General features: G+C 39.3%; 1 protein-coding gene across 2 annotated transcripts in view; it reads left to right on the top strand.

The window, feature by feature from the left end:
• The window catches only part of PSIP1 (PC4 and SFRS1 interacting protein 1), a 36,138-nt gene extending 19,326 nt beyond the window's left edge, over positions 1–16,812 (top strand). Inside the window, exons 8-16 of one of the 2 annotated variants that reach the window (XM_032205695.1) lie at positions 793–868; positions 1,793–2,018; positions 2,769–2,887; positions 5,971–6,026; positions 7,125–7,195; positions 9,912–10,013; positions 10,200–10,419; positions 13,120–13,231; positions 16,064–16,812. In XM_032205695.1, coding sequence (XP_032061586.1) covers positions 793–868; positions 1,793–2,018; positions 2,769–2,887; positions 5,971–6,026; positions 7,125–7,195; positions 9,912–10,013; positions 10,200–10,419; positions 13,120–13,231; positions 16,064–16,088 — 1,007 coding nt within the window. In that variant the 3' untranslated portion in view covers positions 16,089–16,812. Of the gene's footprint in view, positions 1–792; positions 869–1,792; positions 2,019–2,768; positions 2,888–5,970; positions 6,027–7,124; positions 7,196–9,911; positions 10,014–10,199; positions 10,420–13,119; positions 13,236–16,063 lie in introns of those variants that run through there. The other variant, XM_032205697.1, reaches the window with a different exon arrangement.
• Positions 16,813–24,074: the final 7,262 nt, after the last annotated feature.

The following is a 24,074-nucleotide window of genomic DNA, read 5'->3' as shown; positions in this document are numbered from 1 at the left end:
CTAACTACTGTGTGTAAGAGCAGGAAAGTATCTGTATGAGATGCTTTTGCCCTTTACATAAAATACCGTTTTGTAAGATGTACTATGCAGCATTTTCTAGTGCCAATATAATGCATGCATCTCTTGCTTAACAGTGCTCTACACTAATACCAACAGAAATTTAAACACTATTACGTCACCTGATACCACAGTGAACATGTGGTGAGACAAGCACATTCTGCAAAGCTGTAAATGCAGTGCACTGAGTGTTTTTGTTTGACAGAGTTTCATGGGTTTAAATGCCAAGAAGGCAGATATACTGTCTTGCAACAATATGGCAAATGTGAGGAAATGCCAAGTTTTTCTATATACCTTGGTATGGTGGTAGAACTTAAGTGGTTTGCTACCAAGTTAAGGAAGCTCCATGGTGTACCGAAAGCTACTGGCACTAAACAGGCTCCATGTAAATGTGGACACTAAATGACTTCTTTACACTTGTTTCTGATTCTCTGATTTCAGGCTTGTTTATATCAGTTATGCAACATTTAAAACAAATTGTAATTGCACAGAGTGCAGAAAATACGAGAGAATTGGTAGTTTGAGCCTGTGGTTAGCAAATAACTGAAGTATGAAATAGCACTAATATTTCAAAGAGATCTTGATTAAAGGCTGGTACTCACTTAACACTTGAATTTTGTATAAAAACAGTTATTTTGGTTTAAGTGTAACGTCTCTTGAGTAAGAATCTTTCATCAGAGACAAGGAATTAGATGGTAGCTGTGGACTAACCTGTTATTTCTGTATTAAAACTAGCTTCTGAAGTGAAGAGTCCAAAACCAAGAGGGAGACCCAAGTTGGTGAAAACCCCTTGTATTTCCGAGAGTGACCTGTGAGTTATTTGTTTATTGTATGTGAAGACTTCATATTTAGTTCATGATTGTTTTTTTCCCCTCTACTGTTCAATATGAGTTACTGTTTGTTTTGATGTTGTTTATGATTCTATATTAACTCTTGAGTTACTATTATATAGTATTATGTATGAATACTATTACATAACTCAAGGTATACAATTGTATAAATCAAGACAGAAGATCTTAACCTTCCTGATTTGTAAAGTCTGTGCAAAAATGTTATTAAATTAGTAACTGCATGCTGTGTGAAAAGATACTTAATAAGAGGAAGGCAAGATCATACAAAAGGAAAATGTCCATTTGTTACATTTTGTTTCAAAATTGTCTTCTGATGGTATGACCGAATTCCAACACTGTCAGCAACCTAAATTTTATACTTACCTTCCATTGTCCTTGTGCCAAGCCTCAAGTTTTTCTTATAACTGAAAGAAAGTTCAGCATTAGCATAATTTTCTGTAGGTTAGCAAATGCACAGTTTTGGTATATGTACGCCTTAAATAATTATAAGAATTACTTTAGTGTTTGCACTCTGGAATAGTCTTTGGTCCTGCAGATACATATGCATGTGGAGAATTTCTGATCGTTAACTTCTTGACTTTACATCTATGTATGCACAATACGTTTGCTTCATTAAGGCCTCTGTACTATTAATAATTATTATCTTCATTTATTATTATTTGTATTCAATAATAACATTCTTTTTTTACCTTAGGTAATGGACAATAATTCTAGAAAAAGACCTTACATTTTTTCAGTCATTAGATGAACTGAGAGTTCATTAATTTCATAATTTTTAAGATTCTATATTTTCAAAAAAAACACACCTTCCTGAATTGAGGCAATTCACATGCTTTAAGTTCACTGTTACTAATGATGATGCCTAAGTACTGTTCATGTTTCAGTGTTACTGAGGAGGAGAAAGCAAAGAAAAAAGGACCAGAAGAAAAGTCTAAAAAACAAGGGAAGAAGGATGAAGAAGGTCAGAAGGAAGAGGAGAAACCAAAGAAGGAATTTGACAAAAAAGAAGGAAAAAAAGAGGCTGAACCAAAAAGGAAGAATGCTACAAAAATCATTTTTACATCAACTTCTGATTCTGAAGATGATGGAGAAGAGCAAGAGTGTGACAAGGTATAATTTCGCTGTACTGATCTATTTATTATAAAGGAAAGTAGTATCACTGAAGATAGTTTTTTTTTTTTTTTTTTTTCCGGATTGAAAGGGACCTTGGAGTTCATCTAACTCCAGCCCCCCTGCCTTAGGCAGGGATATCACCCACTAGATCAGGTTGACCAAGGTCCCATCCAGCCTGGCCTTGAACACCTCCAGGGACAGGGCATTAACTGAAGTTTATACCAGATCTCAATGTTGGAACCTTGTGGTTGGCTAATACAGAGATGCAGAATAAAAGTTGCAGAATATTATTCTGTCAAATAGTTCTTTCAGAATTTTTTTCAGTGGCTTTTTTTTGTTGTTACAGCTATTGTATTTGCTTTGATTGTTTTGTTTGTTTGGATCTTTTTGGATTGAATGCTTCTAAGAGAATATTTGGCTTGAAATAAGCTTTTGAAAGACATAAGGCTTTCCCAATCATTTGCAATTTCTTCGTTTTTGTGGTGGTCAGAATATTTTCTTCCAATTGGAAAAGGAAGAAAGGGGAGAAGGACTAAAAAAATCAGAGTTTATCATCATATGGAAGTCTTGTATTTAGTTGCAGGGAAAGCCAACTGTTGTCAGGTTGTTCCATGAACCAGAGTTGCTTCAGAGACATAGTGTGGGTAGGCTCACCTGTTTATTGAGACAAGGATTCAATCATCTTGCTTTACAGTAACCTAAAGATTTCTTTTCTCTTTCCAATCCTAAAATCCCAAATTAAACCAGAAGAAAAAAGGAGGAAGAAGCTTGCAGGGAGCTCATAGAAGAAACATTATGAGAGGCCAACAGGAGAGAGAGGTGACAGAACGAAAGCGTAAGCAAGAGGAGCAGACAGACTGTGAACCGTGAGTATTGTCTAACATGCAGTGTCTACAAATCATAGGAGCACTTTGAAACTAGCAGGAGAAGTCAGTATATGAAAAGATGCCAAGCTGGTTTGTACCGTGTTCTATTTTTCTCTCCACGCCCCCCCCCCCCTTCTTTTTGTCTATTTTACGTTCTTTTTAAGGGGAGAGTAAAAAGCTCCTTTAAATCAGTATGTACTATTATGGGAGGATGAGAAGAACTGAACCTAGAAATGAAGTGATATCAGTCTTCCAGTGAGTTGGAATTTCTAGCAGAGAACAGATCATGGAGTGTGTTTAGAAGTACCCTTAGACTATGCATTTGAGAATGGAAATGATATTCTGGACAGCCTTGTATTTTACTTTATCTTGAAGGCATTTTATTGAGACTGGTAGGACCTATTAATCCATGGTAACGGATATTTTTGGTCAGGTTGTGGAATGCATAGGGTTTCCTAGAAAACATTTCTGTCTGGCAGCTGGAACTGTCAGATGGAACAACTTAAAAAATAAGAAATACTCTGGCAGCGCAAGGGCAGTTGACTGATACCAAGAGCAGTCCACGTTCAGAAAATAAGTTATCACAAATGAATCAAGCATAAGACTCTGGAGAGAAGAGCCCCCCGAAAACCTGGGGGGCCAATAGGAAAAAAATTTACTCCTTCTCAAGAGCTATTCTGCAAATGGGTGTAAAAGCCACCACCACAAGGACGCGATGTTCCCATCTCCACAGCTGATGGGAGGGCAGAAGAAAGGGAGAATAAGGAGGAGGATAATGGTCCACCTCATTTTTAACTGAAACTCTACTTTTTTCACATCCATTAACAACGTTGTAGTTTGTCTGGGGTTTTTATCCTCTACCCCTTTCTTCTCTTCTCTGTCACTCCTTCTCTGGAAAGCTAGCACAGTTATTCTGCCTGCCAGTAGCAAACCTAAGTGTTTCCAACTCCAGAGATAACAAATTGTCATTAGAATTTTTGCAGCTTTTAATATATAACTGTTTAAATCTGACATACACTGACTGATCTCTGCAGTTAAGTGTCATATATTGATTTGGTTATAGTAATCAGATTTCCTCTACTTTTAAATGGCTTTTGTATTGTATTCTCTTGAAGGTATATAGAGCTTTGTTTCAGGAAGATAAGGGAGGAATAGTTAATGAATGTATAATGAATTTCATTGTAGCTGATTATTAATGGCATAAGACTTCAAGTTACTTTATTAGTACGCCAAATGTAGGCTGATCCTGTTTTTTGGTTATCTTTCTCATCAGTTTAATCCACATTTTCTTGGCTGTAACTACTTCATTAATATTTACATAAATGTACTAATAGTGCTTTGTATGAAATTTGAGGAAATCTTAGTGTTTAAAGGGCATGAAACTGTGCTACCAGTTGAGGTAAAATAGCCTTGTGTACTTGAAAATTGTTGTCTGTAATTGGATGGAGTATGGAAGGACCATGGAAGATGACAGACATGAAAGCCTGAATGTTTTATGGATGCGTATTACTAAATACTTAGTCATGACATGCTGAAATATGATTCTATCAATCTGCCTATAAACCTATAGTGTTTGGGTTGGAAGAGGCCTTAAGGAATACCCAGTTCCAACCCCCTGCCATGGGCAGGGACACCTCCCACCAGACCAGGTTGCCCAAAGCCCCATCCAGCCTGGCCTTGAGCACCTCCAGGGATGGGGCAGCCACAGCTTCTCTGGGCAACCTGTACCAGGGCCTCACTACCCTGAGTGAAAAATTTCCTCCTTATGTCTAATCTAAACCTACCCGCTTTTAGTTTAAAGCCATCCCCCCTTGTCTTACCACTCCACTCCCTGCCTGCCAGAGTCCCTCTCCTGCCCCCATTAGGTACTGGAAGGGTGTGGCAATGTCTCCCCATAGTCTTCTCTTCTCCAGGCTGAGCAGCCCCAGCTTCTACAGCCTTCGTAGGAGAGGTGCTCCAGCCCTCTGAACATCCTCATGGCAGTCCTCTGTACTCATACTTCCGATATCCTTCTTGCGCTGGGGGTCCCAGAGCTGAACGCAGGGCTCCAGGTGGGGTCTCATGAGAGCAGAGCAGAGGGGGACACTCACCTCCCTCGCCCTGCTGGCCATGCTCCTTTTGGTGCAGCCCAGGATAGGGCTGGCTTTCTGGGCTGCATGCGCACATTGCTGGCTCATACTGAGCTTCTCATCAAACAGACCCCAGCTTCTTCTCATCAGGGCTGATTATAATTATAAAATAAGGTTTTGAAACCCCTCTATAAGACAAGAATGAGGAATTGTAAAACGTTTTAATGATCTTCTCAGAAAAAAGTTAATCTGGTTTGAAAGGTTTTTGCTTGTCTTCCTCTTCTAAGACAGATGAAGGTATTTTTTTTTGTCTTGTTTTCTTGAGTTCCAGCTTTACTTTTAGAAAGGCAATTAGAAAGAGGCAGGAGATTTTGGTTAAATCATAATTATCTTAATCATAATTCATAATTACCTTAATCATAAATCATAATTTGGTTAAATCATAATTTTCTTTAGTAGTATTTATGTCCAGGAGATTTAAGTTATCATTGATACGTTACAGGTCAGTTGTAGGATAAATATGATGTAATAACCAGATAAGGAGTGAAATCACATACTAACTGATTATTATTAACTTATCTTTCCATAACTCCCTATGGTAATGTTAAATAGTAGTATTGCTCTTTTTTTCGGTTCACTTTTTTTTGTCATCGTAAAGCATTTTTTCCCTACAAAATTAACTTTGTTCAATGCCATTTTTCAAATTTGCACATGCAATCAAAACAGAGTATAGTTCACAAATGTGACTTGTCTTTATAAACCTGTAATTTTCTTTTCTGGGGGAAAACAGTCTGTCAGTGTGTGATTTATCAGCAATATCACAGCTAAGTAAATAACTTTTATTTATTTTTTTTCAGTCTGTGAAAACCAGGGCTTAGTTCATTGTAGTTTTTGCATGCTAATGTTTTACAGAAATAGTATGTCAAAACATGACATCTCATCTAAAAACTAGAGAAAAAAAGACTGAAAAACAGATTTTACAATTTTGTAAATACACTTTAATGTTTTTAATAGGCAGAGTAAAGAAGAAGGCAAAAAAACAGAAGTTAAGAAGATGGAGAAAAAAAGAGGTTGGTTTAAAGAAGCTGACAGAATATTTTGGGTCACCCTAAACTTTGAACAGAATTAACTGCCTGGATAAGATAATCTACTGTGAAGGGTGGTGTTGGGATCTTAGTCCAAGTTGTTTGATCCATGACTGCGTCCTTCTGTGAAACAGGACATTCTTGTGCTTATGTGTTTGTTCTTCTGTGTTCCTTCTTCAGTGCATTATAACAGTTCTCTACTATTCTTGTTTTACTGTCATTCAAGACTTTAAACCTTTTCTGATGATCCCTTCTGATGGTGAAAAAGAAACAAAAGTTTCTATTCTTTGAATCAAATCATTCTAGTTTTCCCTTTCTTTTTTTCCTTTGTCTCATAACACAAGATAATCTGGGGGACCTCTTGAAAGTATTTAGATATTACCTTTTACTGAGCAAGAGGCTTCACTAAGGAAGAGGCTTGTTCTTCCTAAGCAAGAGGCTTAGATTCAGATTATTGTGGTCTTGCCTACTAACCCAGAGTTGCAAACTGACCTTCACAGGGATAAGTAATTCCTTTTTTAGTACTCCTATCTTTAAGAGCAATCCAAACCACTGGCTATTATTTGTAATATAGTAAAGATCCACTGGCATGGACTGCAAGAAAATCCACTGCTGGCAGGGGAAAATAATTTATCCAAACCCATCCAAGATGACTAGACTTAAATTCTGTTTGTGTGCAGTATTCTTTATGTTCAATTTACTGAAAACAAAACAATTAATATCCAGGTGTCCTGTCACTTACGGTTTTCCAAGTTTGTAGCGGTTAGTATTTATTGAACCTTCTCTTTTAATGTAGTTGTGAAGCAGGTGGTGACAGGTAGATACTGAAACTGAAAAAATATTTTCAGCTTAAAATTCCTAAGGAGAAAACTTTACAGGTTGCTAATACTGTCCATTTTAAACAAAGTGTGTACTTCACTTCAGGTCATAACCCCTGTGGCATGCTTGAGTGTGCTTGAAAGGTTATCTGAATTGGGCTGCCTGTCCATTTTTTTCTTTGTGTTCAGATTTGTGTAATGGTTTCTACAAAACTGAACCTCATGTGATTACCAAATATTAATACATAGTATTTTTAATCTTCAGAAACATCAATGGATTCCAGGCTTCAAAGAATACATGCAGAAATTAAGAACTCCCTAAAAATTGATAATTTTGTAAGTATATGTGTCTTTTGTAGAATTACAGCAAGAAATACATACATTTGTTTTTAATTAATATTCTGAGAATGAAAAGATTTTTTTTTCATTTTGAAAGGTAATGATAATGTTTAAATGGGGTTACTATAGACATTAAAATATTGATGTCGGCAGGTAAAATTGGTTTTGCTTAAACATACTTCAGAATAAATTACCTATCAGAAACATTCAAATGAGATGAGCCTTACAGGAACATGAGAAGGAAGCAATGAGTTGGGTAGTGGCAGAATATCTGCTGTAAGGGATGGAGACCTCTATCTGCTGTCTCAGCTCATTGTTGAAGAAGGCTTGCTGCCTTCTGAGGGCTCAAATTCTTAACACTGCTGACAGGTGGCTGAGGCTTGTGTGGCCTTCAGGCTTTTTATTAACTGCAGCTGTTTTTCCAGTGATACAGTCAGGGGAGACCTGCAAAGTACTGAATATGACTCTGTGGCTCTGAGAGTGATGTTCAGATGCGCTGTGGACCTGGGTGGTGGTCTCAATCTTCCCAATGAGAGGAAAGGGCTTGTGAAGGAATGGATGGATCCTGTGGGTCAACAATTGTTGACCATTGTGGGTCAACAGTTGAACTGATGTGAGCAACAGGATTTGACTTCCAGATGATGGAAACTCTGAGGATCAAGGACTGCAAGGAGACAACAGGATCCACCTGACCAACTGGGTAAAGGTATCACTGACAAGAAGCTGGTCAACCTGGTTAAATAGCTTTAAACCAAGAGCAACAGTGAATGAAAAAGTGAGGAAATGGCGGACCAGGATGGCATGCAGGGTGATAAGAACAGAAGTAACCTTGTTATCAACAAAACAGGGCTGAAGTGGAGTCGCTACAAGTGCAAGCATAAAAATGAGGAACTGCCGACAGCACAGCATTACAAGGAAATCTCCCAGCCTTTCTAGAAAGCACAACTGGGTGCCTCTCTGAAGTGCATGTACACCAATGCACACTTCGTGGGGAATTGGACAGAGAAATTAGACATCTATTTGCAATTGCAGATCTGTGGTGTCACAGGGATCATAGATTTGGTAGAACAGTTCATGGAAGGTTGATACGGATGGGTGCTTCCATCCTTTAGGAAGGACAGGTGCCATGTAGGCAAGGCAAGAAATAACTATATGAGAGACCAGTGGGAGTCCTTGGATCTTTGCATTGGGACAGATTGTTACCCAACTGAGAACTTACAGTCAGGATTAGCAGGCAGATAGACAACGGTGATACTGATGAGAACATCTGCTGCAGATCACCCAATGAGGAAGAGGTAGATCGTCTTAAGGCAGATGAGAGACACCTTCGATTCAAATGTTCTGGTCCTAGGCGGACCACCCTGCTATCTGCTGGAGGACAGCATGGAGATTACACAACAATCCAGGAAGTTCCTGGAGTGCGAGAAATTTATAACAGATGATCGCGGAGCTGACAAGAGAAGACCTCCTGTTGGACCTGCTTCTTAGGAAAGAGCTGGTCAGGGATAGTAAAGGCAGGGGCAATCTTGGCTGCAGTGACTGTGAGATGGTAAGAGTTCAGGACCCTAGGAAGAGGGAGCAGGAGAAAAGTGATCACAGCTTTGGACACAGGAGAGCAGACTTGGACCTTTAAAGGGACCTGCTTGGAAGAATCCCTTGGGAGATAATTCTGGAGAGGAAAGGGGAAACAGGAGATCTGGTTTGCCTGAATTACCTTCTTAAGATTGGTTCATCTTGACAAGAAGGAACATAAGCAAATATGTCAGCAGGTCTGCATGGATGAACAAGAAGCTCCTGACTAAATTTGGACATGAGAAGCAAGCACACAGGAAGTGGGAACAGATTGGTGACCTGGGAGGAATAAGCAGACGCTGTCCAAACATGGATGGATGAACTTTGAGGAAAACCAAAACCCACCTAGAATTCTTCAAATAAGAGTAATGGAGCAAGTATCTTACAACACTGGGAAGAACATTGGTTATAGAGCTACAGCAAGGATACCTAGCTTATCATAATTACATGTATTAATTATTAAAAGAAAAAAATAAATACTAATTTCTATTGAGAACAGGAGCTACAGCTTTATTCAAGATGTAAAATACTATTGTGACCTGTGCTGGAGACTAACCTTAGTTCTAAATAGAAAGTAAAAGTAAGAGAAGCTGAAGGTAACGGAATTGAGAACTAAGTATTATAGAAGGAAGAATTTAACACGATGGTTCTGGGACATGGACCAGAAAATCACAATTGATTCTGGGTGCCCTCCACAAAGTGTCACTCACCAAAGTTTTAACTGAAAGCTCTACACGAATACAGTTCTGTGTATCAGACATAACTGCTTAATTTGTTTAGCTGCCTTCTCAGTGGCAGGTCACATGGAAAAAAATGTATATCGAAAAGGCTGAGTATTTGCAGAACAGCTGTAGGTAACGAACTACTAGAATTGTGAGAGCAGCAGAAAGCTTGGGTTGGTATAATGAAGGTATGAAGTTGTTTCTTGGTTTTTGTTTTTTATTTTATGTCATTCAAATAACGTGTACCTCTTGGTATGTGTTTGTATGGATTGTATAGATTGTTATAAAATGAAGTACATCATCAAATTAAGGACATTTTAGGAATGTATCATCAAGTGTGGAAATGAATTCAATATGGCTATTTAAGGAGTATTAACATTTAAGTGAAGTCATCAAACTAACTTCTTGTTTATCTACAGGATGTGAACAGGTGTATTGAGGCTCTTGATGAGCTTGCATCCCTTCAAATCACAATGCAACAAGCTCAGAAACATACAGAGATGATTCTAACTCTCAAGAAGGTGAGATCAGCAATGTTATTCAAAATACTGTGTTCTTAATTTTACATGGGTGTTATTTATCCCTTCGGAGAGTGAGAATACTAAGATATTTCATGTTAACTTAAGAATTTCATCTACCATTTGATGAAATTACATAGGTATTTACATGCAGAATTGGAACCGCCTATTTTATCACTTCAATTTCAGATACGGAAATTCAAAGTTAGCCAAGTTATCGTGGAGAAATCTACTATGCTTTATAACAAGTTCAAGACCATGTTTCTGGTTGGGGAAGGAGACTCTGTTCTTTCCCAAGTTCTAAATAAATCACTTGCTGAGCAGAAGCAGCACGAGGAAGCCAATAAAACCAAAGAACAGTGGAAGAAAGGAAGTAACAAAAAAATGGAAAAAGAAAAGGACCAAACAGGTAAATCATTGCGGTTTTAATTTCTTGTAATATAAAAGACTTAGTCTCCACCCACTTCTGAGCCAGCTTCCAGAAACGCTTGATGTATGAATTCGACTAATCTATACCTTCGCATACCATTTATATACCATTTATACCTTCGCATATCTGAAATAGTCAAGGATAATGCTCCTGTAACTAAGTTTAAAATGCATTGGTAAAACTTATGACTGTTTTCCATGGTTATTTTGCCTTTACTATGTGAGTGTAAGGGCTTTTGCAAGAAATTAATTCAGCATTTTTTACTTAGTAAATCTTTTAGCTCCATTACTTTGTGGGGAAAAAAAAAACATTAAGCTTTAGATAGAATGACATCCTACTTCCATTCTTCAAGGAGCTTTTTGGTGCCTACATTGTTTTTGGTTTCCACCTTGCTTTTTACCAGCCTCTTCCTATGTCATGCATGCTACTATATGTAGCAGCAGCTTTTAACCACTTACATACTACTTAGTAGCATAGTTCAGTCTAATAATAAAGAAGTAGTTGTCATGAAGGCAGAAGAAGCCTTTATGCCTTAGCATAAAGCAGTACTATTCCAGATTAATTCTGAGTGCTTATAAAAGTATTAGACAACATTGAAAGCCTCCTGTGGCAAGGAGGCTCTTCAGTAACTTAAAGGAGTGAAATGCAGTAAAGAGTCTTATTTGTGTTTTGAAATAGGACAAAATGAGAGAGACATTGGGAAGCTGGGTTACAATGAAACTTAAATCCTTGACAGAGTTCTACCCATTCATTAAAATTATGTAGGTTCTTGATGCCCACAAGTATTGGAAAAAAGCTGAATTTAATTTGAACTTGAATCCTGGGAGCAAAACTATGTAATCAAAAATGAAACTTTTATCACTTGGATCTGGAAAAAAGCAAGTAACTGTAACTGAGGTGACTGAGGATGCCAAGGATTCAGAATAACTGTAGTTGTATTTGCAACTACTAAGGAAGAAAGATGACCTTGAAATCCTGCCATTTATTGCAAGAGAAGTATGTCTGATGTAGTGGGGGCTCCACACAGATCTTTCCCCAGCCCCGTGACAGGCACAGGGCGGTAGGCTGACCTTGGCTGACGGCTGGGTGCCCACCACACAGCTCTCATTCCCTTTTCTCAGCAAGACAGGAGGCGAAAGTAAGATGAGATGAGGTTTGTGGGTTGAGATATGGATAGCAAGATTGCTCATCAGTTGTGTCATGTGTAAAACTGATTCAACTTGAGGATTATTCTGCTCTGTTCTAATAGGGAAAAAAATACTGGAAACAAAAGCAAAATGAAAAAATGGGGCATCTACAGCTCCTCTGGACAACCTGTTCCAGTGCCTCACCACCCAAATAGCAAAGAATTTCCACCTTGTATCTAAGCTAAATCTACCCTCTTCAAAGTTTAAAGCCATTCCCCCTTGTCCCATCACTGCACACACTGACAAAGAGCCCCTCCCCAGCTCTTCTGTAGTCCCCTTTAGGTACTGGAAGGATGCTGTAAGGTTTCTCCCTGTAGCCTTCTCTTCAGGCTGAACAACTCAAACTCCATCAGCCTTTGTAGGAGAGGTGTTCTCCAGCCCTCTGATCATCCTCATGGCCCTCCTCTGGTCTCACTCCAACAGGACCATGTCCTTCTTGTGTCAGGGGCCTGTTGTGGTTTAACCCCGGCAGGCAGCTCAGCCCCACAGAGCCGCTCGCTCACTGTCCCCAGGTGGGATGGGGGAGAGAATCAGAGAGGTGAAAGTGCGGGAACTCATGGGCTGAGATAAGGACAGCTCACCAAACAAAGCAAAAGCTGCGTATGCAAGCAAAGCCAAACCAGGAATCCATTCGCCACTTCCCACAGCAGGCAGGTGTTCAGCCACTTCCAGGAAAGCAGGGCTCAGCACGTGGAATGGCTTCTTGCGAAGACAAATGCCATCACTCTGAATGTCCCCCCCTCCTCTTCTCCTCCCTTACCCCAGCTGTTGTTGCTGAGCATGACACCACATGGTGTGGGACACCTCTGGCCAGCCTGGGCCAGCTGTCCTGGCTGTGTCCCCTCCTGGAGCACCCCCAGGCTCCTCACTGGCAGGGCAGCATGAGGAGCTGGAAAGGCCTTGGCTCTGTGTGAGCACTGCTCTGCAGCAACTAAAAACACACGTGTGTTAGCACACCTATTTTCATCAAAAATCCAAATCATAGCTTAATACAAACTTCTGTGAAAAAAAATCAACTCTGTCCCAGCCAAAGCCACGTGTCAGGGACCCAGAGCTGAACACAGGATGCCAGGTGGGGTCTCTTGAACTGTCCATCTGGCTTAGAGTGGTGAACAGAATTCATAATCAAGTGATTCATGCTCAGAATGCATACACACTCATGCATGCTCAGTCTCTTACTGCTCAGGATATAGGTATGCATTAGTCCTATTATTTGTAGCCTGGCAAAAACAAGAGGAACCTGAAATCTTGAGAAATGTTTTAATTTCCCATCATGAAAATTACGGGATGAGGCTCAGTACATTGAATTTTCAGAAGTTAAAACACTATCAGTTCTTGCTTTTTGTGATATTTCAGCTGCTAAGCATCAAGATGATGGGAAAACATATTGTTGGAGTTAACATTATTTGTAACATTATTTGGGGTTTCTTATAGCACGGTTCTTTTTGCCTACTGTACTTTTTTTTTCTTCACCTGCCCTTTCATTGTAAAGGTTCAAAAGTTCTGAATGGAGGGTCTGAAACTCAAGACACCACCCAATCACAACACAATGGAGACAACACTGATGAAAACAAAGACAAGCCAGAAGTTGGGAGTAAGAAAAAGTGAGTTAGTAACTTTAATGAATTAAAGATTTGTTTTGTTACAGTAAAGTGATATAAACAGAACATGAATAGACTGAAGTTACTTAATCGTGTTGAGTTACTGTTTTCTTTACAGGTGCCTTTTTTCTCAACTTCAGAGAATAATTCAGAGAATAATAATGGCATACTTTTTTTTTTTTTTTTAAGATTTTAAATGAGCATTTTAAAAATAATTTCCACTACAGCAGTGAAGGAAGTAAAAATTAAAAAAAAGATGTCTTTTTAGGAGAAAAACAGCATGTAGGGAGGTAGGGCAAAGTACATGCTTTCCACTGTATTTTAGACTACTTAAAGCAAATGATGTCTGAACCAAATTTTACAGAAACTAATAGGATTTGTCAAGTTCTTTTTTTTTTTTTTTTTTGAAAATCAATTTATCCTGATCAATAGCCAAACTACTTCAACTAGTGTTCTGTAATTATGATTCTGGTATCGCCCAAATGCAGATTAACTGCAGACTAGAACTTACACCTGTGAAATTTTAGAACTCTATAAAATGTGATGGTATATAATAATGCCAGAGGTTGATGCATTTATGTTTTCCAAACATGCATATGAATGCTTAAAGGTAGTATTTAAACCTTGGTCTTGCTGAAAATGCAATTTTGTAAAAAATAAATAAAAAATAATAAAAACATAAGCAATGAGTCTCTTGTAGAACATGAGGAATATGTAACAGAATTTAGTGAAAAATGAGGGAAGGGTCTAAAATTATCCTTGAGCAAAACTGGTTGGTTGGAATACCAATTTGTTTTTTTTCTGAGCAGTTCTGCTCTTGTGTTGAGTGATTCTTTTTGTCCAGCAGTATGTATTACTGCAAGCTTTCCTTTCATTACCATCTTCATACAGTCCAGGAGGACTGTATGCCAGAGTTGCATGGCATTCTTTTGGCTGCATAACAAATTAAGAGGGTGTGTATATTAACCATTATTTACAGTAGGGGAAGCTTAAAAAAAAAACAACACTCCGTAAGATGACTATGAATTTGATTTTTGCTGGGAGGTAGCCTTAGAATTACCGCTTTCTTACTATTGAACTTTCAGAAATGACACTTGGGAATTTTCAGCCAGTGGTGAGGATGCCAGACCCTCATCTGCCTTCAACAAGTATGTTAAGGGAGCATAATTAAGGCATGAGTGTAGATTACCAGCATGAGTTACAGAGCATAGCACATTCCTTAAACAGGAGATGTGGTGAAAACACAGTACAGTACTAATAAAGTGCAACACCCGAGCTACTTGAAATCCACAGCAAAGGAGATCAGCATTAAATATATTGGTCTAAGTATTTAAAAATAAACAACTTAACTGGTTGACTAAGGCATCATTTTTCATGGCCTGCTCCTTTCTTCTTTTCTGCATAACCTAACACAAATTTTCCAGTGGGAAAAAGAAAACCTCAGTCAAATTTCCCCTTATATTTACTATTAAAAGAAAAAGTTTAAGAACATTTGGGTGCATGCATGACACTGTAGTGGACAGTGGTGAAAAGAAACCTAAAGTGGATGCTCCAGATACATAAATGACATGCCTACAACAGGCAGGTGAATATAAACAGTCTCAAATAAGCCACTTTTAGGCAATGTAATTTATATTTTTAACATTTCAATAATTGTGATTGTGTGTGTAAAACTTGTAAATATATAGTCCATGAAGGAACTAGGTGGGAGTGTCATCTTATGCTAATAAACATTTATCTTTTTATGTGTTTGTGGTGTTTGGTGTGGCCTTGAACTCTACACTCTCCAGCACTTTTTCTGACCTAGCTAAACAAGGAAATCAGCTCCACGCCATATAAAACCTTGTACAGCTGTTTGGGAGCAGTTTCTCTGGACTTAGCATCCGTTCATAAGAGGTTTTGCAAGTTGTTTTATATTCATTGCTTGCTAACTGATATAAGTTAACTAATCTATCCACATACCTGTTTAAATTCAAGCAAGCTACAGACTGATGTCTCTCCATCACGTAAAATTCCTTACAGTCAGTATTTTTTTAATATATATATTTATATATTTATTTCTGGTGCTCTGGTTTTTGCAAGCGAGCAATTGGTAAGCAAAATGACTGTGAAAAAATCATGAATGTTAAAAACTGTTCTTACAGTTTCCACTGCTGAATCTAAGCAAATGATTTGTAAACTTCTCAAGTGCAGAGCTACCTATTACATTCTGGAATTTTACTTCCAGAACGTAAGGGAACAAAGGAAATTTTACTCCCTTTGTTACTTAGAGGCAAGACATATTAACTGCCCTTCTGAAAAGGTAATTCAGAAATTTTCAAGACAGAAATTGTCTAATACTTCTGTAGTTATTTGTACTTTCTGTTCTCAGCTGGTAGAGATTTCTATTGCTTCCTGAGGTTACTTAGTGTTTTGAACACAGTGCATTATTTGTGGCTACAAAGAAAAGTGTTATAGTTAGGTGAAATAAGCATATTCCACACAGGAAAAAAGCCAGAGTGCTTTTCCACTTGAGTTGACATTACTAGCAGCAGACTGGGAGGATGACCTGAACGGAACAGAAACCAACCTCTGAATGACTGCCACTCATGTCCGGACGCACACGGTCATGTGGTGACAGTCACTGCTGGCTTCATCTAGTGTTTGGGGGTAGTCCACTTAGGAGAGAAAGCTAACAGGTGGCATCTGTTCTCCTGCCTCAGTTCTCCAGACTTCTCCACTGCTGAATGCGTATCAGTATCATTTAACTCTAGTCTGTGTAAAAACATTCATCGGGAGTAAGACTCCCTTCAGTGCTTTTACATTGTCATTAATGTTATTTTATTATATTTCTAGGACATGTGGCGAAGAGAGAGCTTGAAAAAACAGCAAAAGAGTCTGCCTTCAAAAACAAATGACACCACTGGAGTCTTTTTATAAAGGGGATTGAAGAGGATTGCTAAGTTTTACATTTGAAATCTATACACTGCTGAAAGTTTAAATAATTTTATAAGCATAGTATTTTGAAGTTAAATTTTGTGGAATTAAGCCCCCTTTAATCTTGGTTTAAAAGTATTTAAACACTTTTGCCAATAGTTTTGTCCAGTATTAACAGGTAACACATTTCAAAAGACTAAAATTCCATTTAGAGAAAAAATGCTTATATGTTACAAGACTTAGAGTTGTAGTATATTTTTCTCTGACTACTGTATGTTTGTCTAGTTAATAGCAGGAAAAAGTGTAAATACTTTTAACTGCCTAATTGCTTCATTTGTATAAAATCTCTTCCTATGATACTTACCTCTGTGCATAGTTTTTCAACTCTCGTGGGGATGTCTTTTCACTGTGTTTTGTAGGAGCTGGAAGCAGCATTTTTATAGTTAAAATGTTTACGTGTGAGTTTACTTAATCACTTTCTTAAACAAGCTAAGTTTGTTCTTGCAAAACTTATTGTGCCAATTTACTGCAATGTGACTTCATGGTATGCATTTGGTATGATAAGTATGCTAGAAAGATACCTGGTGTTTTCACCAAAGCTGCTGATGCACACTGGTTGGAAAACAGTCTTGAACAATTTCTAAAATAAAAGAATTTTAAGTGCTAAAGAGAGACTGGTTCTTAATAAAAACTAAAACAGTCCTAAGAACTACATATACTTCATTTTAGTACTATTTCAGTGTTGAGAGCTTTGTCTTGGCATGAACTTGGGGATTTTTAACCTGAATTAAAAAAAAATAAAAATGAATTACAGTGAACTCCTTATGAAAAATTCCTAAAGGCATGAAGGGGAATGAGACATGTGTAAGCTTCTTGAAAAACACTTCTTCAAACAATTCCTATGTGTTTCCCTAAGAAACACATCTTCAAACACTTACTTTGTCTAACATCAGACCTAGGAAGACCTTGTTTGTGAACAGAAAAGGGTATTTGACAGAGGACGGCCAGGTTAGAAATTAATTTTAATAGTTCTAAGAATCTTCTTTGGGTACTCCCAGAGAAGATGACAGTGTTCCAGGTGTTTGTATCACCTTGTATTGTCTTGTCTTCAAGGAAGCACCAGAAAAACATGATTTGAGCCTGCTGGAGACCACTGCTTCTCAATGGGGTCAGAATATAAACCAGGAAGAATTTTTAGTACTCTACTATGACCAAAGCACTATAGTACGTCATAGTGAAAAATCAAATTATTTCTTGCTCACATGCCTATGAATTGCCATGGTTGCTTCAGTCAGCCCACCCCTTTTGTTGCTGCTGTTTAGTTTATCTCTGCTTATACATAAAATGAGTTATTTTTCCCCACTGAAAGTTCAATAAATTGGCACTTCTTATCTTTGTTTGCAGTTCTGCTCATACAGTAGTGCCAAACAGCCAGCTATTCAGTAACATTCAGTAACAGGAAAAAAAGCAGCTTCACCAGGCACTATGGTGAAGTTGCAAGTGCAAACTAGTTGACGTTATAGTAACTTGAAACACTGGCTTCAGGTTTCCCTGTTTTCCCTAATCTGAACTGTGACAGATTTGTCTTAATAATAATGCTTCCTTGCACTGAAGTCTTGCCTTACTCACAGTTACTACTCTGCATCTCCTAATTCTTGAGAGAAAATTGTTTCTTCCTAGCACTACCACCTTGCCTTTTCCTTTCTAATAGGATAGAAAACTGAACTGCATACATTGATCTTAATTCAGGATCACAGTCTTAGCCTCCTCATCTCTCCACTTGCATGCTTTAAGTAATAACAAAATCTCAATAGTGACCGGAGGCACACTTTAGCTTATACTCGATTCACAAGCAGTCCAAGGTCTACTGTGTAGTTTGCACTAGCTTTTACTATTGTGATGTAACTTTGCCAGAATCTGCCATAAAAAAAAAAGAACATTTGCTTTGTCTTTTTCTGCAAAATATGCTACTTCTTCAGAGACTGCATGTGCAACATGAAGTTACTATATACATGGTTAGCTGCTAATGCCTGTCTGAAGTAGTTTGACCACCGCTTACCTGCCCACTTACACAGTGGTACACCTGGATGCTCTTCCTGCTTCTGTATGTTGACCTTACTAGAATCTGTTACAAATATTTAAGGTTTCATTACTCTGTAGTATTACGACTAGGCCAGGTAACAGTTAATGTGGAGGATCCAACAGAATGTGTCTACGTTCAGCCGCATTGCTCACCCGCAGTTGAATTTATGCAGTCTGTTTTATGCATTTGTACAGCTGAATCCACAGTATCAGAATACCCTGCATGCCTTATAAAGATATTCACTATACTGATCTGTTGCAAGTTTTGTAGATGCAAGGATATTTTTACCCCAACATTCTTTATTACACCACTTTTGCCTTCTTACTGTCAATGGATAGAAGCATGCATCTGTAGTGACCTTAACAAAAAGATTATTTGTGCTTCAGTGTGTACTTACAGAATGGTACCGTTTCCCTTCAACCTTCCTGCCTTAAGTTGTGAGCAGCTGCTCTCTTCACAGCTGTCTTAACAGAGAGAGATGTGAAGAGTGCCTGGGGTAAGGCCTCCATCCTGAGATGCATGCTAGTAAATTACTTATTGTTGAAACAAATAAATAAACAGTAAAGATGTTCCTAATAAATGAGGTTCCGCACTCTTCCTCTACTTGCATACTCCAAGAATGGTGTCAGCCCTCAAGTGTTAACTGTAAGGCCTAGTGCTTTTTTTTCTTTGGTATGTTTCATGGAGTTTGTCAATAGACCCAGACGCTGAAAGCCTTGGGGATGAGGGAGGAAAGCAGCAAAGATCTGTGGTATATAACTACATCTAACAGACAAAATCCCGCTGTTATCATCTATCACTAGTCATCCAAGCAGGTTTTAAAACATTATTCCACACTACAAACTGTAAAGCCTCCTGGATGCACGCTGATTAAAAGACTGACTGATACGCTGTTGTGTGCCTCGACCACTTCACATGTAATAAAACATGATTATTTTTTAAGCTTGAGAAAGTAAACTTTTAGAGCTGAATCATAGTATCACACTAGCTAATGCAGAGTATGTTGTTCAGGCCTTTATCCTGCTAATTACCTTGTACAAGAGTTTTAAATACAAACTTGCAGGACTTACACTTAATACTGCTGCAGCTACACTGCACTGCACTCAATTACAACAGTATTTTATAGTAAGAAGCTTGCTGTCTTGGGAAATTAAAGTCTCAAGCTGCAGGCCTTTAGAAAGGTTAATGATTAAATATTGAAGCCTGTATTTACAGAGCAGAATCCACTTATGTGATTACTGCAAGTTAAACCTCAGCATGGAAAGAAGTCTTAGGTTGCAACAATTGTGTGATTTTGAGCACAGGAATCTCCTTCCCGAAGGAAAGGTATAAACATGCAAGGAGTCTCAGAACTAAATGCTGAAACTGCTTGCAAAGCTTCTCATGGGCAGAATGGGTATGCATTTGTCTAACAAAATGGAAGGTTTTGGTATAACAAAACCGAATACCTTTCAGATCTTGATGTTGCAGGTTTGATTTAAGGTACAGTCTTCAACAGCCATGGCAGGTCCCAGCATGAAGTTGCTTTTAGTAGACGGTCACAATGTTTAGCTGCTGTAGATCTTAACTTTCAATGATCTTTAGTACTTAGTGACAGACTGGGGAAAAGGGGGCAAACTGACAAGGCCCTAGAGGTAGGTCAAAAGACAACAGCGTTGTACTTCAGCTTCCAAGCACAGGTAGCTGCTGCAGGTCAGAATTTGTGTATTTCTACAAGCCATCACAGGATGTATTTATTGCCTTGGAAAACTAAAATAACTTAGATTGTCACCCTCAAAAGTCTTTATAGAAATACATTAACCCAAAATAAACAGGAATTCCCACACAGGCACTTCCTGATTTTGATCATTCCTTTGTATCATAACCATTTCACCAAAAAAAAAAAAAAAAAAAAAAAAAAAAGGCACTGTATTTCACAACTATGCCAAATCCACCTTGTTTTCACACATGTTAGGAAATAATGTCGATGAGCTAACGCACATCTGTGCTTCACAACTGCTGAAGATACGAAGGGTCTACCATGCCACCACTTCCAGAGGGTAACCGAGACGGAGCGCTACCAGCTGTATGCTGCTGCAAGTAACACGTCCACTGCTACCTACTCAGCTGCTTGAGTTTATTGCCCACCTACAAACCAGACGTAACATGAATTTACAGAATCTCATTGATTCTAGAATGATTATCTCACTTCCCAGGGTGTTTAAGTATTCTGAGTAGCTTTCTGTGAGTTGTGCCCCTTTACAAGTATTTCTGAGAGGTGACGACTAGGCTGTCCAACTCCTTAAGTCTCCTGAGTAATAAGGCTCATCCCTTTTGCAGGAGAGACACAACCAATGCACGTAACTGAGAGCAGAGCTGGTTCTGACAGCAGCACCTCTCCATCCACAGAGCAGCACCTACACGGCTTTTGAAGACCTCCAGGGATGCTGGCTCAGCTACTTTGCTGGGCAGCCTCTTCCAATGCTGCACAACCCTTTTAGTGAAGAAACCTTTCCTAATACCCAGCCTAAACCTCACCTGACACAGCGTCCTAGAGTCTTGTTCCAGAGTCAAGTTTACTGTAACTTAAAGCACTGCACAGTCACGTTGAGTTGCTTGTTCTTCCAGGTGCACAGGGGGCCGCTGTGCTGATGTTACAAGCGCTCTGCTAGCACTGGACAGTGACGCTGTCTACACACGCTACATTTTGCTTCTGTATTTCACACCCACAGTAAAATCAGAGGGACTTCTTCCCTCCTCACCATGAGGACAGCATCCTGCGTCGTCACCTCGCTAGCAAAGCAAAAACTTTAGGAGAGAACCTCCAAGACCTTTTGGAAGTTTCAACTGAGTTGTAAAGGTTCACACTGCCAATCACTAAGTCTTTAAAAAGATCAAAGCAAAAAGGCAAACAGAAATTCAGATTAATGCCCTTTATTTAGGAATGCTTTCTAGCTTAGTATTTAGTGTGGTGACTCCATGCTTTTAAGTCTGAAATGAACTGTAAAGTTAAAGAAGAAAGTTTTCTGTATTTTTCCCTTAAGATAAAAATTTGTCTATGCAAACAGATTGAAAAAAGAAAGTTTTAAAAAGGTGGATAAAAAGCAAGATCATACTAATCTTTAATGCTATTAATACACAGTCATGCCTGGACTCAACTGCTGTTTTTAATTCTCTAGCCTTTTTGCTTCCCCTGGTAAGTGCAGGCATAAGTCTTCACATGTTAGCAGGCAGGACTATTAAAATTTCATTTGAATTTAATTCTGAACATATCCAAATTCCATCCATACCTTTGCACCTAATTTAACACAATAAGGAATTTGTAAGAAACAAACTGATTGTCTTGCTTTAAAAAAAAAAAACATAAAAAACAAACACATAGACAGAATTATTACAAATAATTATTTTCTCATTTTTCATTGTGAAATAATAAACGTACTTTGAAGTTGTGATCACTTACGTTCTAAGAACATTTAACAATTAGCCAAAACACAACTATCCAGCTGGTGTCACAGCAATTTAATTATGAATAAGCAGCTGGGTCTGATGTTGGATTTCACTCAGAGGAATCACTCACAAACATTAAATTAAGGTCACAACCAGCTGTCCTGTGACACCACCTGGGAATTAAAAGCATCTTTAAAAACTATGATTAAGGTAACCTTTTTGTTTTGTCATTTAAGATAAAACTGAATATCAAATAGGACCAGAACACACCACACTGTAACTTCTACTATGAGTTCTCCATTTTGTAGTTCAGCATAGATGCACTCACTTCTTGCACCCAGACTGTGGCCAGATTCTCATTCCTTATTAGAAGTATGGGACTGGCCCTAACAAAATTTCTTAACCTGCCAAGAGAACTGCTGTTGTAACCAATTTGACTGTAACTTTTTACTGGAAAGAAGGTAAATAGGTTAGGTGGAAAACAATTATACTGAGGCAGAATTAGTTTAATGAAAGAATAAATTCACATAATCCTCTTCCTGTTGCTTCTTTTAAAAGAATAAATAAAATAAAAATACACACTGTGGTGCCAGAAGAGTCCAGAAGCTGCCAGGTAAGAGCCACCTCCAGCTGGCTACAAAAGGGACCTGCTGCTGGACAGAGCCGAGCCAGGGAGCAATCTGTGCCTCTCTGGTAACATACTTAGAAAAGGGGGGAAAAAAAATACAACAGCATCCCGTGGAGAGGCCCCTGGTGGAGCAGGCTGTCCCCCTGCAGCCCATGGGTCCCACATGGAGCAGATCTCCACGCTGCAGCCTGTGGAGGAGCCCCCGGTGGAGCAGGTGGATGTGGCCTGGAGGAGGCTGCGGCCCATGGAGAGCCCCCGCAGGAGCAGGCCCCGGGCCGGAGCTGCAGCCCGTGGAGAGGAGCCCACGCAGGAGCAGGGGTCTGGGGGGAGCTGCCGCCCACCCATGGGGGACCCGTGCTGGAGCAGTTTGCTCCTGGGGAATGGATGGACCCCGTGGTACGGAGCCGTGTGGGAGCAGTGCTTGGAGAGCTGCTGCCTGTGGGCAGCCCCCGCAGGCTCAGTTCGGGAAGGACGGCATCCCGTGGGGAGCAGGGGCAGAGTGACCATGAAGCAGCAGAGGAGACGAAGCGACAGGGACTGACCGCAGCCCCCATTCTCCTGCTCCCCTCGACCCCTTGGGGGGAGGAGGTGGAAGAGGGTGGATGTGGGGAAGGCGTTTTTAGTTTGGTTTTAGCTTCTCACTGCTCTAGTCTGTTATTAATAGGCAACATATTACACTAATCTCCCTTATGCTGAGTCTGTTTTGCCCATGATGATAGTTGGTGAGCAATCGTCCTGTCCTTATCTCAACCCACAAGCTTTCTTTTTTTCATCATATTTTCTCCCTCTGACCTTCTGAGGATGGGGAGTGAGAGCAGTGTGGTGTAGCTTAGCTGCCCATCAGTGTGATACCACCACACTACTGCTAAAGAAAAGCAAAACCGAAAAACAAGTTAAGACTACACAAGCACAAAAATTTACAGATTGCCTCCTTAAAATTCACCATAAGAAGACATCAAAGAACGAAACAATAGGCAGGTGATAGAATTTCTAAAGCTACACGATCTCAGCTCCAGTACTGAAGAGGACTGGGAAGCTGGCGTGTTATCAGGAGGCGGCTGACAGAGGACAGGGTTAGGGAAAAGATGAAGATGAGGGAAAAAAAAAAACACAGAAGTTGCAGCCAGGAGTGTATTACAGGGGATTTCAAACCAGCTGTTACAGCACGGCAAAGCAGTTGTGCCCTAACAGGTTGACTTGGGGCGGTGTTGAGGGCAGGGCAGTTCTTCTTCCGCAGATTCCTGCAGGATAAGAACTATCAAACCATAACACTTCCCTAACACCTGACAGCAGGGCTAGGTTCACTACTCCATTTTAAAAATGAACAGGCCAACAGTGGGCTGACTTAGAAGACAAACAAAGGGTCACCTCCTTTTTTTTGGTCCTAAAAAACCACTGGTTTACATTCACACAAACTAGTGCGCCACTGGAAAGCAGCCAGGTATCTGCGTGATGGAGTTTCAAGGCATCCACGATAATCAAGCAAGCACGTGCATAATTCAGGCCATAGGATCCGAACAGCAGTTCAGTTCATCCAATACATTACTGTATGCAGGTTATCAGAAGAGGCAGTCTTTTACACCAACCAGAAGGAGATTTTCCTAGGAACTGGCTGAAACTTTCAAAAGAAAAGCAGTTACTTTACTAGCTTTCCTAAAAGCATGACTAGCTTTCCTAAACAGCCAGATCTCCACTGAAATCCCCTGAATTCCACATTAAAAATTTAAAAAGCAAGACACTAAATAGGTATATTCTGCCTCGGCAAGCAGAGTTTCAACTTCACACAAGACTAG

This window comes from Aythya fuligula, chromosome Z (assembly GCF_009819795.1).
Source record: "Aythya fuligula isolate bAytFul2 chromosome Z, bAytFul2.pri, whole genome shotgun sequence".
Taxonomy (NCBI): Eukaryota; Metazoa; Chordata; class Aves; order Anseriformes; family Anatidae; genus Aythya; species Aythya fuligula.
Note: the sequence above shows the minus strand (reverse complement) of the source record. Positions and strands in the feature narration are given on the sequence as shown.